The sequence below is a fragment of the Notamacropus eugenii genome, chromosome 2 (genome assembly GCF_028372415.1).
Source record: "Notamacropus eugenii isolate mMacEug1 chromosome 2, mMacEug1.pri_v2, whole genome shotgun sequence".
NCBI lineage: Eukaryota > Metazoa > Chordata > Mammalia > Diprotodontia > Macropodidae > Notamacropus > Notamacropus eugenii.
The window spans coordinates 505,502,740-505,519,422 of NC_092873.1; the positions used below are offsets into that span (position 1 = coordinate 505,502,740).

The window sequence follows — 16,683 nt, forward strand, 5'->3', positions numbered from 1 at the left end:
CACCCAGCCACTATTTCTGCTGGATCCTTAGAGGGGGTACCTCCCTGCCTGCCTGGCTAGGCCCTGAAGAGCCCACTTTTGGACCTGCTCAGTAAGGGTTTGATTTCTCTGCTAGGCTTTGCTGCCAGACAGGCAATCCTAGATTCAACAGCCCAAGAACTGGGGGGAAGGCCCAGGAGTGGGCACAGCTATCATCTTGCTCCTTGACCTGGATCCAATGGTACTCACCTGCATCCCTTTGACATTTCTGACTGCCATGGCGGCCCCAGGGAATCAGGCTGCTGTGGGTGTGGGGCTCTGGAGTCCCGGGCAGCACTCAGGATCTTGGGTTCCAGCTCTATTCAGGCTACTGGCATCAAGAGCTGAAGGCAAAGCACAAGAGGGTAGAGAGCATTGAGTACACGGGCTACAGCAAGGGAAGGGGCATCATGGGCTTGGGGCCTGGGACTTGGAAAGCTGCTCTTCAATTGGGCTGATCTTTGGGTGGAACAGAGGAATCAGACAGTCCTGGACGCCTGACCTGACAGTCACCCAGGCCAGCAGCTTCCACCTTCCCCAGTCTGGCAGTATACCTGGCCCTTCATGCCTCCCATCACCCGGCATCTCTTTCCTGATCATAGAAACATAAAGAGGCCATCTATCAGGCCCATGGGCCCTTTCTTCTCAATGGATAAAGGCATATTTTTGATTCTCCAGATGCCCAATTGTATGGAAGATTTTTTAAGCACACACACACACACACGCCAACAACCCACAAAAACCAGACCTGGGCTTATGGCCAAATCCTTTATTAGTGGCCTGGATCACTATTAATTCTTCCCCTTAGGGGGGATGTGGCTTAGATCAGCAGCCCCACCTCACCCTCAGCTCTCACACTCTGCCCAGGGTTGCCTGTGCCGAGGGGTTCTTGCCTGAGCTGGGCCCTGCTCTGCCTGGCACTTCCAGAGCCTTCCATGTCACACCTGCTGAAGGGGAAGGGGATGAGTACTGTGGCGGAGTGGTGGTTCTAGCAACCTCAGGAATGTGCTGCCCAGCCTTGGGCTAAGCAGAAAGGAGCATGGGAGACAGGAGGGGTGAGGCTGAGGAATGATGGAGGAAGGCCCAAGGAAGGCTGGGGAGGGCAGAGGCTCACAGATTTAGAGTTGGATGAGACCTTAAGGGGGCACTGAGTCCATGTCTCTCATTTTTTTTTTTCAACAGGAAACAGGCCTATAGAGGTCTGGAATCACACAGCTGGCCTTCCTGACTCCCAGTCTAGAGCCCTGCCTACTTTGCCACTCTGAGCTAAGCACGGGCTTGCTGGATGGGACTATAAAGAACTGTCCCAGATTCCAAGAGGCCCTCCCTGTTATTGGGGGAAGAAAATACTTCAGTTTCCTTGAGCTATATGGGCTGGGACCTTTGACCATTGGGAGATCCCTCTTGGATCCCCAGGAGGCTTGGCGCTAGGCCCCTCTTGCCACCCTGCTCTGGGTCATGGGCAGTTTCCTCTCACCTTCTAGGATACATGGGAAGGGGGACAAGCTGATTTTCCTATGCAAAATCCATGTTCTCTTTCCTTTGGCTGTTGGTCCGCTCCTGCCACTGGCATCTCAACTCCAGGAAGCTGGCATAGGAAGGAGCGAGAAGGGGCCCGTGCTCGGGCATCTCCCCTGCCTCTAAGGCTAAGCTTCACTGACCTTCTACCTCTTCTGTGCCAGGTTTCTGCCTGCTCAGGGTTGACCTTTCCGGAGCTGGTACAGGAGGCCAGTGTCTTCCCCAGCCCGACCCACAAACACACCCTGCTTCTTCCAGGTCGCTGCAGGCTCAGGGACCCAGGCCTCCCTCAGTTTCCCTACCTGGAGGTCTGCTGGTTTACTGCTCTCTGGGGGGGAAGGCGGCCAGAGTGGGCGTGCCGGCGCCCCCCTGGTCTGCTCACCATCGCCGCCCCAGCCTGGCCGCCTCCGCTGTCGCTGCTGCTGCCGCAGCCGTGCAGACCCCGCAGGCCCCCTTTGTCTGTCCTCCCTGGTCCCCACCCCCCGCCCCCCTCTCATCCCCCAGCTTCTCATCGGCTTTAGGCCTTCTCCGGGGGGCCAGCCGGGGCTGGGCTTTGGGAGCGGGGTGGGGTGGGGCGCAGGAGTGGAGACGAGGTCAGGGAAGGGGGATGCGGCCCCTTTAAGGGTTGTCAAGCGGAGGGGTGCGGCCTCCTCGGGCAGTGCAGGCTGGCAGGAGGTGAGAGAGGCAGGGGCATCGGGATTGGGGGCCTCAGGGAGCCCCTGGAGAAGGCTCCCCGCACCTCCGCTTCTGGGGGGGGCGGGGCGCTGCCCCTTTAAATGCGGCGTGGGGGAGCCGGGGTTACATCAGCCGCCACGTGTGGGCCTCCTCAGCTGGAGTGGGAGCGGCGGCCGGCCCCGCCTCCGGCACATGCCGTGGAAAAGTACCGGGCCGCTTCTGCTCCGCCCCCCTCCATCCGCCCTGCCCCTCCCCAGCCCGAGGGGGAGGCAGGGAGGGAGGGAGGGGCGGGGCTGGGGAGGCTCCCCGCCCTCACCTGTGGCTGCTCTGGAGGCGCGGGCTCAGACCCCGGACCCCAGCTCCGACCCAGGCTCCGAACCCCGGCCCCGGCCCCAGCCCTGGCCCTGCCCGGGACTCTGCTTCTGATTCGGTCCTCCAAATGTCTCTCCGCCCGTGTCTTTTGGAGGGCATCGAGCTAGTGGTAGCGACTGGAGAAGGGAGCGGTGGATGGAGAGATCCCGGCTGCTGGGACCGGGAGGGAAAACCTGGCTGGGCTGGGCTGGGCTGGGCTGGGTGAGGGCGATGGCGATGCAGGGCGCCCGCCTGGTGGCTAGGCGAAGGAACCCCGACAGAACTGGCGCGCGCGCACACACACACGCACACGTTCTCGGAGTGCCCGCTGCCAGTCGCCTGCCTGCCCCTTCCGATTCCAGAGATGCCCGAGAGTAAGCCGTAGCCGGCGCCGGCGCGGAAAACGGCAATAGCTGGCTGCTCCCTCCCCCGGCTACCTTGGTGACGGGCACTGCGTGGGACCACACACACACACACACACACACACACACACACACACACACACGCACACGCACACACGCACACCTCATGCACATTCACGCACGCGCGCACACACTCGCGTACATTCGCATACATTCGCACACAGAGTCACAAGAGGCTCTGAAGCGCACAGGTACCCACGGAGACCCGCATCCTGGGCATCCAACATCATCTACAGACACGTTGGTTGCTAGCGGGTACGCACACACCGGCACACACGCAGCCGGGATGGGGGGGGACGGCATTGGCAGGGAGCACGGATGCCCTCACCCACATGACATCGAGAGGACCCGGCACACACGGAGCCACAGACACTTAGGACAGCGAGGCAGGAGCAGCACATGCGGATGGTGCACACACACACACACGCATACACACGCACACGCACAGAACACGGAGGAAGACAATTCCGAGAGACAGGCACTTATGCCCGCTTTGGGGACGGGCGGGCAGAGCCCCAGACGCAGGGACAGTCAGCACACACACACACACACACACACACACACACACACACACACACACACACACACACACACACACACACACACACACACACACACACACACACACACACACACACACACACACCGGCCTCCCTCGATCCCTTCATCTCCTTTTACCATGGTCCTTGGTCCCTGTCCTTCCTCTCTCGCAGGCTGTCCAGGTGGATTTCTTAAAGGGAGAGTTGCATCAGCCTGGCTCAGGCTGAGGCTGCTGTGGTGTCCGTCTCCCCGACTGCTCTACTCCGAGGCTTCTCCAGAGCTTGTTGTGTTTTGTGTGTTGGGGATGGAGGGGGGGGGAGGGAGGCGGGGGCCCGGAGTTTGGTGCAAGTTTGGAGAACCAAGACGGCTTCGGGGCCCCAGCCAAGCCCCTCCCCCGCACAGCTCCCCGGCCCTCCCCCCTAACCCGCCCCCTTTCTCCCCCTTTCCCGCCCAGCCGCCGGTCCGTCTGTCTCCCCCAGGCTCCTCCTCCCAAGGAATAAGGTTACCAGCCTTCGCTGCCGCCCTCCGGGGCTTGGTCGGCCAGAAGATTGATCCTTCACCAGTGCCTCTGGAAGCTGGCCCTGGAGGCCGGGGCTTACCCCTCCGACCTTGCAGTCAGGGCTGGGGCGCTGTGTGCCTCCTGCCCCCAGAGCGTGGAGAAGCCAGCGACTGGCTCCCTTTGGGCCCAACAGGAGGGAAGAGGGGCAGCCTTTTTCCCTCCCCTCCTCCGAAAAGTAGCTGGCACTGGGGGCCTCTTTGGTCAGGCCTGAAGGGCAAGGTATCCCATTCTTCCCACTCTGGCCTGGGTTGTAGCCTGTCTGGGAGCTGACGGGGAGGGGGCTCTTGTGTGCCAGGAAGGGGCCCCGAGTTTGAGTGGGGAGGTCACACGTGACTTTTCTTCGAAGACCAGCTGCATTTCTCCTCCCCTAAGGTCCCCTTGGCAGCTGCAGTGGGCTTCACCTGGAGTGAAGGGTGAGTAGTGTTAAGTCGTCCGCTTTAGAGCTCCCTGCCTCCCTGAGGGCCCCCCGGAGTCCAGGATCCTGGTCTTTATGTCAGACTGGTTCAAATTCTACCTTCACACCCTTCTGGGTATGTGATGGGGGTCAGTCACTGCACCTCTCTGAGTCTCCTAATTTGAAAGCGTAAGCCTTTAGACCTGCTCCAGGAAGGTGCTTCCAGATCTTTCCTCTATAGAAATGTGAATTATGTAGTGTTTGCTGAATTGACTCAAGACTGTGTGGAAAAAAGAAAAGAGGTACAGACTGAGAGTCCAGAGCCCCCCACTGTCATCCCAACTTGACCACTCATTTGCTGGCTGACTTAGGAGACTCCCTTCTCCTCTTCTCTGGGCCTGTTTCCGCATCTGATAATCAGAAAGTGAAAGGTCTTGGAGTAAAGAGGCTGAGACTGTGAAATAAGGAGTGTGTGTGTGTGTGTGTGTGTGTGTGTGTGTGTGTGTGTGTGTCTAGGTAGTTTAGGGCTTGGCTTTTGAAAGCATGCAGGGGTGTGTGCCAGGACAGAGCTCTGGGGCCTGGGCCATGCCCCTCCTCTCCTTCCCTCCTGCTCAGACATAGCTCCTCTTCTCCTCCCAAGTGGGCTGGGCAGTTTCTCCCTTCCTTTAGCTCCCGAGGCCTATGGGGAAGTAGGAGCCACACCTTCCTGGAAGGGCCCATGGGCCACTGCCTCCCACCAGGGATGGGACATGACCCTAGATGGAGTGGTGACTCCATGGTTATTTTTCTTCCTCTCCCCCCAAGTTGCCGCAGGAAACCAGGGGTGGAGAGAGCACCCTGTCCTTTTCCCCACGGTGTCAACTTAGGGTATAGAATCTCATCTTTCCTCACACTTTTAAGAGAAGAAACTGAGGCATAGGACAGGGAATAGATGTATCCATGCTGCTTGCCCAGCAACAGTAGAGTCTGGCTCAGGGGTGGGGATCCTGCGGCTCTGAGGCCACATGTGGCCCTCTTGGTCCTCAAGTTTGGCCTTTTGACTGAAGCCTGACTTCACAGACCAAATCTTTTTGTTAAGGTGATAAGCTAGGCTCTAGCTTTTTCCCCAGGGAAACATCACAAGAAAATGAGTCCTTTATAGGACTCATAGACATGTGCTGTCAACTTGGTGTTAGGGTAAGAACAGTGTGAGGAGCCCAGAACCCCCCAGTACTGGGGGAGCCAGTGGGGGCTTCTGAGTCTGAGAGGGGGTGGATGGGGAATTAGTTTTAAGGGAGGGTCACTAGTGGTGGGTGAGGATTTAGCCCAGTGCAGAGTTCTACCAACATGTGAGGCAGTGGGGGAGAGCACTTTAATGTGGAAGAAGGTATTATGGGGAGAGTATTAGCCTTGAGAAGTGGAGGCAGGTATAGAGTTGCTGAACAGGGAGGTGGAGGACTGGAGGGAGGTAAGAGGAGGACTAGAAGGATCCAAGGAAGGGGGGGCAGCTAGAGTTATTCTGGGATGCTGAGTGCCTAGGCAGATGGTTCTTCCCTTCCTGGTCCCTGGGGGCCCATCACTTTGGGGGTCCCACACTGGGTGAGTCTTGTCCATGTCCTCCCATTGAGGGCTGACCCACCTGTTCACGCAAATCGTTAATTATGTCTTACAACACATTTGGGGCATACCACTGTCATGTGTAATTGATTAAAGTCACTCTTGATCAACCAACAGGCCCTGTGGTAGCCAGGCCAGGGGGAACATGGAGAAATGAAATAGTGCCTACTCTCAGGGAGAGGCAACACCCACACCTCTCAGGTACAATAAGTACAAAGTAGTTTGGAAGCAGGGTACCCACAGCTGCAGGGAAATCTGGAAAGGCAGGCCTTGCACAAGAGATACTAATTAAATGAGCCTTAAAGGCCCCGGAGAATTCTCAAGGATGGAGGAAGAGAATTCCAAGCAGGGGGAACTGTCAGGAGAAAGGCACAAAACTTTGTGGGTGAGGAAGAGCTAGCAGCTGGCAGGAGGTTGTATTGGCTCATCTTGTCCTTGGTCTCCACCTCTCACCTGTGGCTCCAAGAGGCTGTAGCATGGGGCAGCAGCCACACCCTGGCAAAACCATCTCCTCAAATGGGCTCAATCAGGTGGAGTGTACCTGACAGGTGAGTTAGTGGGGTGTCTACTCCAAGCATGTGAATGACGAGCTATAGACAAGATAAACTGGAGAAGGAGGGAAGGCGCTAGAACTGAGGAGGATGTGGATGCTACTGGAGTTGGTGGTGCTTCATTCTCCAAGAGGACCATAACATCAATAAGGTGATGTCATGACTTGTAAGTGAATTGGATTTAAGTGGGAGGGCTGTGCAAATTCACCAGCCTCAATTTCTCCTCCAGAGTCATCTGGGTCCAGTGGCAAGACATAGGTCAGGACAAGGAGGACCAGGAAAGACTTCCTGGAGAAGGTGGGATTTTAGCTGGAACTTGAAGTAAGCTAAGAGGCAGAGATAAGGAGGGAGAGTACTCCAGGCAGGGGGCACAGCCAGTGACCATGCCTGGAGGCAGGAGATGGAGTGTCTAATGCTAGGAACAGTAAGGAAGCTACCTGTCGCTGGTAGTGGGTGGAATAAATTGTAAGAAGATTGGAAAGGTAGGAAAGGGCCAGGCTAGGGAGGGCTTTAAAAGCCAAACAGAAGATTTTTCTATTTGACCCTGGAGGTGAAAAGGAACCACTGGAAGTATGGTCAGACCTGTACTTAAGAAAAATCAATTCAAGAGACTGGTAACTTTGGAAAAAGAAATTTTGAGTAAATCATGAGGTCAGAAATCAGGGAGTAACTGTAGAAAGTGAGAGTGAGAGGAAAAGAAGAGGAGGCAGTGGTTGTAGCCAGCCTTCTTGATGGGGGATGATGGTGGGGATGGATGGATCAGGTAAGGTCTTCCTGAGGATGGGGGTGACACAGGCATGTTTATAGGCACAGGGAAACAGTTAACAGAGAAGTAGAGATTGACAATAAGTGAGAGAATGGAAATGACAGAAGGCACTCTGTTGGAGGAGATGGGACAGAATGGGATTACTTATGCAGGTAGAAGGCTTGCCTTGCTAAGGAGAGGGGCCACCTCATTATGGGAAATGGGGGGGTGAAAGAGGAGATATGCGTTATGAGAGATGAAAAGGATGGAACTCTTGAGGAAGGACTCCTTTTTTTTTAATATGAGGGAAGTTTCTCAGCTGAGAGGATGGGAGAAGGGGAGAACCAGGGAAAATCTGAGGAGGGATGAAAAGGTTTGGAAGAGCCTCTACAGTGAGTGGGAGAGTGAGTCAATTAGACGAGAGGACAAGGGACACCAGAGTTGAGCTGGTTTGCCAAAGGGTCAAGATGGGAAAGGGAGGGCATTATAAACAGTTTAGGGGTAGTGATCTGGGAAAGAACTCAGGGGTGGAAGGGTTAGAGGTCATGGTGGAGACAAAATTAGGGTTTGAGGTTTGCAGGGCAGAGGGAAAGCTGGAATGGCAACAGATTGTGATCAGAAAAGGGAATTTCCGAGTTCATGCACATGATAGGTAATGAAGGGTTTCCAATGCCAAATTGAGGAGTCTGTATTTGATTTCAGGACTAGCGACCTTGGACAGTGCCAGCCTCAGAACTCCAGAACCAGAACATTGGAAGGGTCTTTACTAGCATCCCATGGAGCCCAAACTTAAACAAGACTTTCCTCTTTAACAACCCCATGAACTGGTTATCCCACCTCTGCTAGGAAGAGTCAGTACTTCCTCTGGAGGCAGCCCTGCTCACCAGTCTTTGGGTCTTTACAGTTTTGATTCTTCCATCAATCAGTTGATAAACATTTATTAAGCACCTACTATGTGCCAGGCATTGTGCTAAGCTCTGGAGGCACTTTTACGCGGCAGAGAGTAGGAAATCACCTGAATTTTTTTTCAACAGAAAAATTATCCATACTAGAAAGGATGGTGATCAGCATAAAGGATGGATTGGATTGGGGAGAGGCCTGTAATATAGAGGCATGGAGCTCTGTTTGGAGGCTGTTGCAATAATCCAGGGCCAGGGGTGGGTGTGGGGAGACAGTACTGAAGTTGAAGCAACAAGACTCAGTAATGAATTGATTATGACAGCAAAGGCCGAGGTAGGAACAGGAAAGTCCTTCCCCTTCAACTCCCTCCCCCCCACACACCTGTGTGGTCCAAGGACCCCCAGGCCAGCTCACTTCCTGCTTCCCCATTCCCTGCCTCTCTTCTCTGATTGACTGAATGACTGACTGTGAGATACCAATCAGTGCCCAGCCCCATGCCAAGCTCTAGTATCCGGCTGGTGGAATCTATAAACCCTCCTTGGGGCACTATTGTGTTCTTGGGGGCCTGCCTTCCTGTCTTCCCTTCTCTGATGAAAGAGAGAGCAATGTCAATTGTGAACAGTGAACTCTGTCCCCAGCCTGTCTTTCATGGGGTTGTAACAATAATTGTCTAACAACTGAGGCAAGGTGGTATAGTTAATAGAAGTTTGGACTTGCAGCCAATAGAGTCATGACTTTAGAATCCTGACTGACATTGAGTAATTAAGTAAATAACACCCTGGTGCAGTCACTTCCCCTCTGAGTCTCAGTTTCCTTATCTCTGTTCCTTGCCCCGGTTAGACCACTCTTAAAATATGTATTGTGTTCAGATTTGGGCACTACAGTTTAAGAAAGACACTGATCAGCCAGAAGGTGTCTGGAGGAAGCAGCCAGACTAGGGAATGAGTGTTGGCTCAATGTCATATGAGGATAGTTGGAGGACCTGGGAATGCCGACCCTGGAGAAGAGAAGGTTCAGGGAGCACATGAGAGCTGTCCTCAAATACGACTGTCATGTGGAGGAGAGATCAGACTTTGTCTACTTGCCTAGAGAGGCAGGACCGGGAGTGATTACCAGAGGTACATGCAAAGAGGCCAAATCTGCCTGCATGACAGGACACATTTCCTGAAAATAAGCACCATCCCATAGAGGCATAGGCTGCCTGGGAAAGTAGCGAGCTCCCCCTGCTTGGCCAGAGGGCTTCTAGCAGAGGCTGAATGGTTACTCATCAGGGACACTGATGGGGATTCCTTGGTGCATGGACTGGACCCTTAGTGGCTGCAGAGTTCCCTTCCAGCTGTGATGCTTGCTCCAGGCTCACACCTGTGGTCCTCAGCTTGTAGGACCCCTTTGTGCATCCTGGAAGTAATGTCCTACAGAGTTACAGGATGAGCTGTGGAGTGTGTGTGTGTGTGTGTGTGTGTGTGTGTGTGTGTGTGTGTGTGTGTACCCTGTTCCATAGTCTACCCCAGCCCCACCTCGTTGCTTGTCTTCTCAGCTCCCTTCATCCACAGCCCCACCTGTAGACCAGCTTAAGGAGAGGCTCTACAACTGGGAGGGAGGAGGATGCAGATAGGCCTAAAGTTGAGATACTCTTGAGGGCCATTGAATCACTAGGCTGGGGTTCCAGGGCCAGGGATGCCTAGTTCCAAGCCAGCCTTCTCTGGGGCATTGAGAGATTGGGGAGAATGTCTGGGATCCTGTGGGGGTAGAGGATTGAGGTAGGGAGAGTGGGCACTTGGGGCCTTCTTTCCTTCTGGCTCAGATGCTAAGGAGGAAGGGAGGGACTGGATAGGCCAAGAGCATTGCCAGAGGAAGAGTAAGGTTCCTCCGTACCTCTTCTGACTTCTTCACCCATCCCCCAGGACTGGCTCTTTGGATACTCGCCTAGAAGAAGGGAGGATTTGACAGGACTCAGGAGTCACAGGCTTCCAGCCCTTCAGACTGGGGACCTCCCAGGGAGGAGGAAATCTGGTTCCCACCTACCTGGCTCTTCCCAGCATCCTGTGCAGAGCCCTCAGGGGCTGGAGGACAGCTCTCAGTCTCTCGTATCTGTGCAGGTCTGAGGAGTTATGACATGGGGTGAGGGTGAGAGTGGAAGAGACAGACAGAGACAGTCTGTGTAACTGTATAGCTACTGGCACATGTGATGTAACTGTGAGTGGCGTGTAAGCCAGTGGAAAGGGTACTGGTTTTGAAAGTCCTGGGTTCCTGTTAGGGGGCCACCACTTCTGAACCGTCTGATCCCCAGTGTGAGCCTCTTGACTGAGATGGGAACCACCCACACAACCCCCCTACCAGGGCTTGCATCTGGCATCCAGGCTGGGCAGTTAGTTGGGCCTCCTGAGTCTCCCAGATGATTCCCATCGGGTCGTCCTCTACCCCCTGGCAGCCCCCAGGACCTTGTGCAAGAGCAACCTCCCCAATAATAACAGCTCCGAGAAAAGGCACCGAGCTGGTCAAATCTCCCAGACCATCCCTTGCTCCACCTACTCTGAAGCCTGTGGTCAGTTCAATGAACATTTATGAAGTGCCTGCTGTTTGCAATACTCTTTGCTCAGTGGATTGGGGGGAGGGAGAGACTCTGGGGCCCGAATCTGTTTATGAGGCCCTGGGGACTAAGATTTGCTCTGTTTCATGGTGTGAGTCCCAAGGGCTGGGCCCCTCTACCTGCCCTCTGTCACCTGAAGACCCCTACAGCTGAGTGCAGTTCCAAGCTTAGGCTATCACAAGCCCAAAGAGAGCTCCAGAGATCGCTGTTCTGCTCAGCTTCCCAGCCCAGAACTGGATCACACAGTGAGCACCCTCCCTCCAGCATTGCCTGGAATCTCTTCTAACATCTCTCTGATTTCTGACACTGCCCAGAAACCCCCCAGCCCAGAAACCCCACAGCTTCTGAGATGCTCCATCCCACCCCCCCCATCCTCACCATTTCTCAGTCCTTCTCCCAAGACCAGCAGATGAACCAGAATGCCCAGTCTCTCCCTGGAATCTGGCCATCCCCTGGGACTCTTCACTCAGAACCTCCCTCCACTGCACCTGTCAATTCCTGCCAGGACCCCAGATGCTGCCCAAAACCTAGGGCAAGGACCCAGTCATCAAAGCTCTCAGAGAAGTGGGCCAGGAGAGGGGAGGGGCCAAGAGGGTGGGGCCTTCCTGGTTTGCCTGGGCTGGATAAGCCCCCTCAACCCTACTGCCAGGGGCTTATCTGCTACCCACAGACCTCCCCTTCCCTTCCCAGAAAGCCTCCTGTGGCAGGGGTGGGGCCCAGGATAAAGGACCCAGGTATCCTGATGGGGGATGGGCCTAGGAAAGGAGAAACCAGGTTGGGGTGGAGGGGCTGCTGGCCAAGGGATCAGGGCATCCATCCTTCCTAGGGACTCCTCTGAGTCATGTGGTGAATGGCCCACTCTCATCACATTTCAGTCCCAGCTAGCTGTGGGCCCAAAAAGGGAGAGGGGAGACCACCTCCTCTGGCCCCAACAGTCACTGAATTGAAGAGGAGAGTCAGGATTAAGGAGTTTGGGAAGGAAGGAAGGGCCTGGTTCTCAAAGGCTTTAACAGCCAAACAAAGGATTTCATATTTGATCCTGGACGTGATAGGGAATCACTTGGGGCGCACCCTGGTCAGCCCCAGCTTTACAAAGATCATTCTGACATCTCAGTGTAGGATGGACTGCAATAAGGAAAGACTTGAGGCAGAGAAACCACGTGGTAGAATATGGAGGTAGGGAACTGCCCCCTTGGGAGCCCAGGCCAGCACCCTTCATACAGCAGATTCTCATGGAACATTGAATCAGATTGAATGAATGGAGAATGGGGACAGAAGATCTAGTTCCTCCGCTCAGAAACCTCCCATCTATGGCTCCCACCCTGGGCTGAGGGACTTTAAGGTAGGACCCCTAGGGCTGGATCACTGGGGCCAGGAGGTGCCCCCCCCCCAAGACCGGCTTGTCCTTGAGTCTCCCCTCAGGCTTCTCAAACTGTCCTGCACCCTCCCCATCCTCAGGCTCCCAAGCCTTAGGAGGGAACAAGGACAAGGCTGATTCAGACCATTTCACAGAGGAGGAAAATAAGGCTTAGAATGGGAAAAGACTTTGCCTGGGGCTTGAACCAGGGCCTTTGGCCTGTCTGCTCTGCTGCCTGGGATAGACAGGTGTTCAGAACTAGAGGGGACCCCAGGACCTTCTGATTTACTGAAGCTGTTGACAGTTCCGAAAGTCCAAGCTCAGCAGGGGAAGTGAAATCCCAGGTCTTCAAGTCTCAGGGGTCACCAAGGGCTACTGGTCACCTGAGTCTCCTCCCAGGGTCAGATTCCTTTATCCATCAAAATCCTTTAAGTCCAATGGAAGGAGGGTGAGGAGGTAGCTATGAGCAGGGGAGAGGAGGGACCACATAGAGACTGCATACAGGACTTGGGGTGGGGGTGAGAGTGGGAATCTGACCCACATCAAGGCAGGGACTTTGAGGCTGAAAGACCCCATAAATTCTAACTTCAGAGGACTGTGATTCCACAGTAGGGGCAGAGGGGACAAAGGGCCTTGGGGTCACATGCTCGCAGGACACCCACATCTTAGCTGTTATTAAGGTTCATTAGGTTAGGGGAACAACTCTAAGATCACCCATCCAGCCTCCATCCCCAAATTAGAGAGGGAGAGAGCATGATGTTGTGACTTAGACCCAAATCCCAGCTCCACCAACCACCACCTGTGGGACTTTGTGCAGGCAATCCCCTTTCTCTGGGATAAACATATAGCCTTATGATCCAGGCTGGAAAGGCTCAGAGATGAAGTCCTGGATTCTTTTGGTGTATCTGGGGAGGGACAAGTAATGGCCCTGAGTCTGTGACCACTGTCATCTGCCACCAGGGATTAGCTGTGTCACAGGGTCTAAGCTCATTACCCTTGGCCTCCCCTGCCCCCCCCCTCAAGGTCTGGTGGCTGCTCTAATCCCCAGCGGAGGCAGGAGGGAGGAGCAGGCCTTGGCCAACAAGGGCAGGGGACGAAAGAGCTTCTCACCCTATGTGTCTCCATCTCTGTTTCTGATTCAGTGCCTTTTGTCAATATCCTTCCTGGACTAGATCGGCTTTTTCTGTCTCAGATTCTTTTCATTTCTGTCTCTTGGGGTCTTGGGGTTTTTTCTCTCAGTCTCTGTTTTTGCCTTCCTATGACTGTTGTTTTTTCTTTTTGTACAAAGAGCAGTTAAGACCCTGAAGTTTCTCTCCCAATATTGGAGAGAAAGCTGCCTGAAATGGGCTGAGAGCCAGGCTAAATGGGGAGTGGGAGAAGGCTGGCCTCTAGCCAAGTAGGCCTTGCCATTCTTGACCCATTCCCATGGCTGGTCCAAACTCAAGCTGTCTACAAAGCTCTTCCACAACCATCAGCCCCACGTTTCCATCAAGGTCTTTTTGACTTGTGCATACGTAAAAAGCTCAGCCCCACTAAACTACTCCCCCAGGTTCTGAATGAATCTAGAGGATGATACAAAATGATTGTCTAGGATTGTAAAAAACTCCAGAACAATTTGTAACTTTAGAACCCCATCCACGCTCTCCTGAAAATTTTCTACCTCAGTGTAGACTATATATTGATATCTGCAGCCAATCAATTTACTTGTGCACATAAGGTTAATTAAACATGGTGAATTTGCAGAGAAGCTGCCAGGTCAGCTCCTAAAGCTTCCCTCCTGCACCCACAGATTATGTAAAGATAAAATGGTGGCAGAGCGGAGGAGGAGGGGAGGAAAGGAGAGCCAGAATGAACAGGAACAGTAGACCCAGTGTAACGGTAGCAGACCTTCTCATGGCCTGGGACCTTCCTCCTAATCCACATTCAGCTCTTGGTATGATACTTCCTAACTGAGGGCCCTAGCTCCTGGTCTAATCCAAGAGCCCCCTTTCCATTCCCAGGGTGATCTTAGCTCTCCTGACTCAGTTCTCAGGACAGTTAGGACTTGAGTTCCCAGCACCTGTGTCCAGTTATAAAGAAGTCTCCTTTGAGTTGTAGTCCTGTTGGCTGCTATGATTTTCTCTCTCTCTCTCTCTCTCTCTCTTTCTCACACACACAGACACACATATACACACACTCACACACATATATACTCTCTTTCTCACATACACATACACAGAGGTATCTATAAGACATACAACATTGACAGGCCTAAGTTAGCCTACAAGGAGTAAGAACCTTAGTGGAGTGTGTGTGTGCCAGTCACAGCACACGTATATAACTCTGCCAGGGGTGTTACATCCTGGTGTTTGGGTGAAAATTGCACCTGCTTCTTGAACTATGTTTTGGAGTACCAGAAGGTGGAGAAGACATAAATACTCACATCCAGTCCAAGTCTCAAAGGGGAGAGAGGCAGAAAGAAACCAACCTCATTGTCATGACCTCAGCTGTGGCAGACACAAACCATGGCATAAGACTCATGTTTGCCACCATCAAAGACTTTAACAAAGTGACGGTCTTGACCAGAAACCCTGGTCCTCAGGGAACATTTAAAACAGAGGACTAGAAGGAAGTTTGTCTCTAACACACACTTAAGAAACCAGGCATCTAGCTTGCTACCTGAAGAGGCCCCTGAGAACCATCGTGCTGATGGTGGGGGGCTCTACAAGACAGTTCAGCACAACTACATCTTGGCCATATTGGAGTTAGTGGGACCTCTGTAGTAAGCAGGAGGATAGAAGTGATAGATAGTCATTTAGAGGGACTCTGGGGAGAAGGAGCCACCCACCTCCTGGGGAGGAGGCAGGGAGGACTTGCTCAGAAAAACATTAGACACTTAAACCACCACTCCTGCCTTGGCTGAGGACAGGAGGCAGCTCCTTGCCTGCCTCAAGCTTCAGCTGGGGAGATGCCTCAGGTAGAGAGACAACACAACAGTGTCTGAGAATTCCAATAGCCAGTCAGGGCCACCCGCCAGCTCCAGGACTGTAAGGTGGAAGGTTTGAAGGTATTAACAACCCTTCTGTCCTCTCAGCCCACGTGGCTCATCCATCATCTTCATCTCATCACAACAAACATGTGTACAGTGCTCCAAGGCTCATAAAACACTTTCCATACAATAGAAGCAGGTACTGAACTGGGCCCAGGCTCCCTGGTGATGAAAGAAATAGGAGGAGCAGCTCTTTTTGCCAGTAGATGACAACATGAATTCTTGTGCATATAATACATGCTTTGCATATAACTGCATACACTGGTGTATGTTGCATATTTTATGTTTTGCATGATTTCACATGTATAATTGATGTCACATTTCTTGCCTTCACCATGGGTGGGGGGGGGGGCAATGGATAAAGAGAATTCAAAACTCAAAATTTAAAAAAAGAGTGTTAAAAATAAATGATAATTTTGAAATAAAAATTAAACATGGTATTGCATATTTTCTGGTTTCTTTTTAAAATGATTGTTGCTATTCATGTTCATTTAGGCACTAGTGTTATGAATTGACTGTTGCTAATTGGGTCTATCAGTATTGTTTCCCTCCCATTAGTGATAGCTTTGTTTTGTTTTTGTTTTTTGCTATTGCATGCTCATTTTTTGGTGTATTTAGAGTACATATGTTCCTACGACATGCCCTGCTTATAATCTTGGCAATGGAACAACCTGTCAAGTGATTCTTTACATTGTGCTATGTTTGCCTCATGTAATAACAATGTAGATGTAATGTTAATGATAATAAAGGATGAATACCTATAATGTTGGGATAATCATCCTGGTTGGATTAGGGACTGATGCTTATGATACTTATGAAGTATGCAGATGTTCAAATGAATCTTGATTAACTTTGCAGGGACTGAAAAATCTTTAGTTGAATGGAAGAGTATTAATTGCTTGTAAGACGAGGTGCTCTTCCAGAGGCCAACATCTTTTTTTCAATTATGACCTGTCCCAATGTCCAAAGTGGTGATAGTTGGCTGGCAGAACCAAAAGGGACAGGATGCTGCTGAGGAGTCACCCCATCCCCTTTCACTAGGAATCATGTCTCTGGCTCTTGTCATTTTTGCCCCTCTTGGGGAATTCTAGAGGAGCCTGTGCTCATTCTGGGGCAGGAGGTTATTCAATAGAGCAGCCACAGAGTCATACTAGATCAGATGCTATCTAATTTTCCCTTAATATTTGTACAGGATTTCCTTGTCCTCAGTGTGACTGTTGCTGCCAAATGAAGCTGGTTAGTTGACTTCCATGGAAGCCAGTAGTAACTGATTTGGAGAATCAGGATGATAGACATGGATACTACAAATGCAACCCAAGAAAGACTTTCTAGTTTCCATTCCAGCACAGGTTTATGGAAAGCCATGGAAGTTATGCCAGGAACTTCCAGCCTCAGAGAGGTTGCTGACACCTGAAATTCTATATGCAGAGACCAGGAGT

At 52.6% G+C, this 16,683-nt stretch overlaps 2 protein-coding genes across 5 annotated transcripts in view; one reads left to right on the forward strand and one right to left on the reverse strand.

Annotated features, from left to right (window-relative positions):
• Nucleotides 1-3,798, reverse strand: part of SLC6A9 (solute carrier family 6 member 9) — a 51,680-nt gene extending 47,882 nt beyond the window's left edge. For 3 of the 4 annotated variants that reach the window (XM_072649174.1, XM_072649172.1, XM_072649175.1), the window contains exons 1-2: nt 3,663-3,798; nt 229-362 (exon numbers count right to left, since the gene is read on the reverse strand). In XM_072649174.1, coding sequence (XP_072505275.1) covers nt 229-258 — 30 coding nt within the window. In that variant the 5' untranslated portion in view covers nt 259-362; nt 3,663-3,798. Of the gene's footprint in view, nt 1-228; nt 363-1,838; nt 2,374-3,662 lie in introns of those variants that run through there. The other variant, XM_072649173.1, reaches the window with a different exon arrangement.
• LOC140530024 (uncharacterized) lies at nt 2,797-16,008 on the forward strand. The gene is made up of 3 exons (XM_072649176.1): nt 2,797-4,302; nt 4,456-4,496; nt 10,174-16,008. Exons 1-3 carry the CDS (start codon nt 3,091-3,093, stop codon nt 10,214-10,216), a joined length of 1,296 nt encoding a protein of 431 aa, XP_072505277.1. The 5' UTR covers nt 2,797-3,090; the 3' UTR covers nt 10,217-16,008.
• Nucleotides 16,009-16,683: the final 675 nt, after the last annotated feature.

Coding starts and splice junctions, on each gene's coding strand:
- LOC140530024 (XM_072649176.1), top strand. CDS start 3,091: ATGCACATTCACGCACGCGCGCACACACTCGCGTACATTCGCATACAT. Junction 4,303..4,455: donor GGTCAGGCCTGAAGGGCAAG/GTATCCCATTCT, acceptor TCCTCCCCTAAG/GTCCCCTTGGCAGCTGCAGT. Junction 4,497..10,173: donor GGCTTCACCTGGAGTGAAGG/GTGAGTAGTGTT, acceptor CCCATCCCCCAG/GACTGGCTCTTTGGATACTC.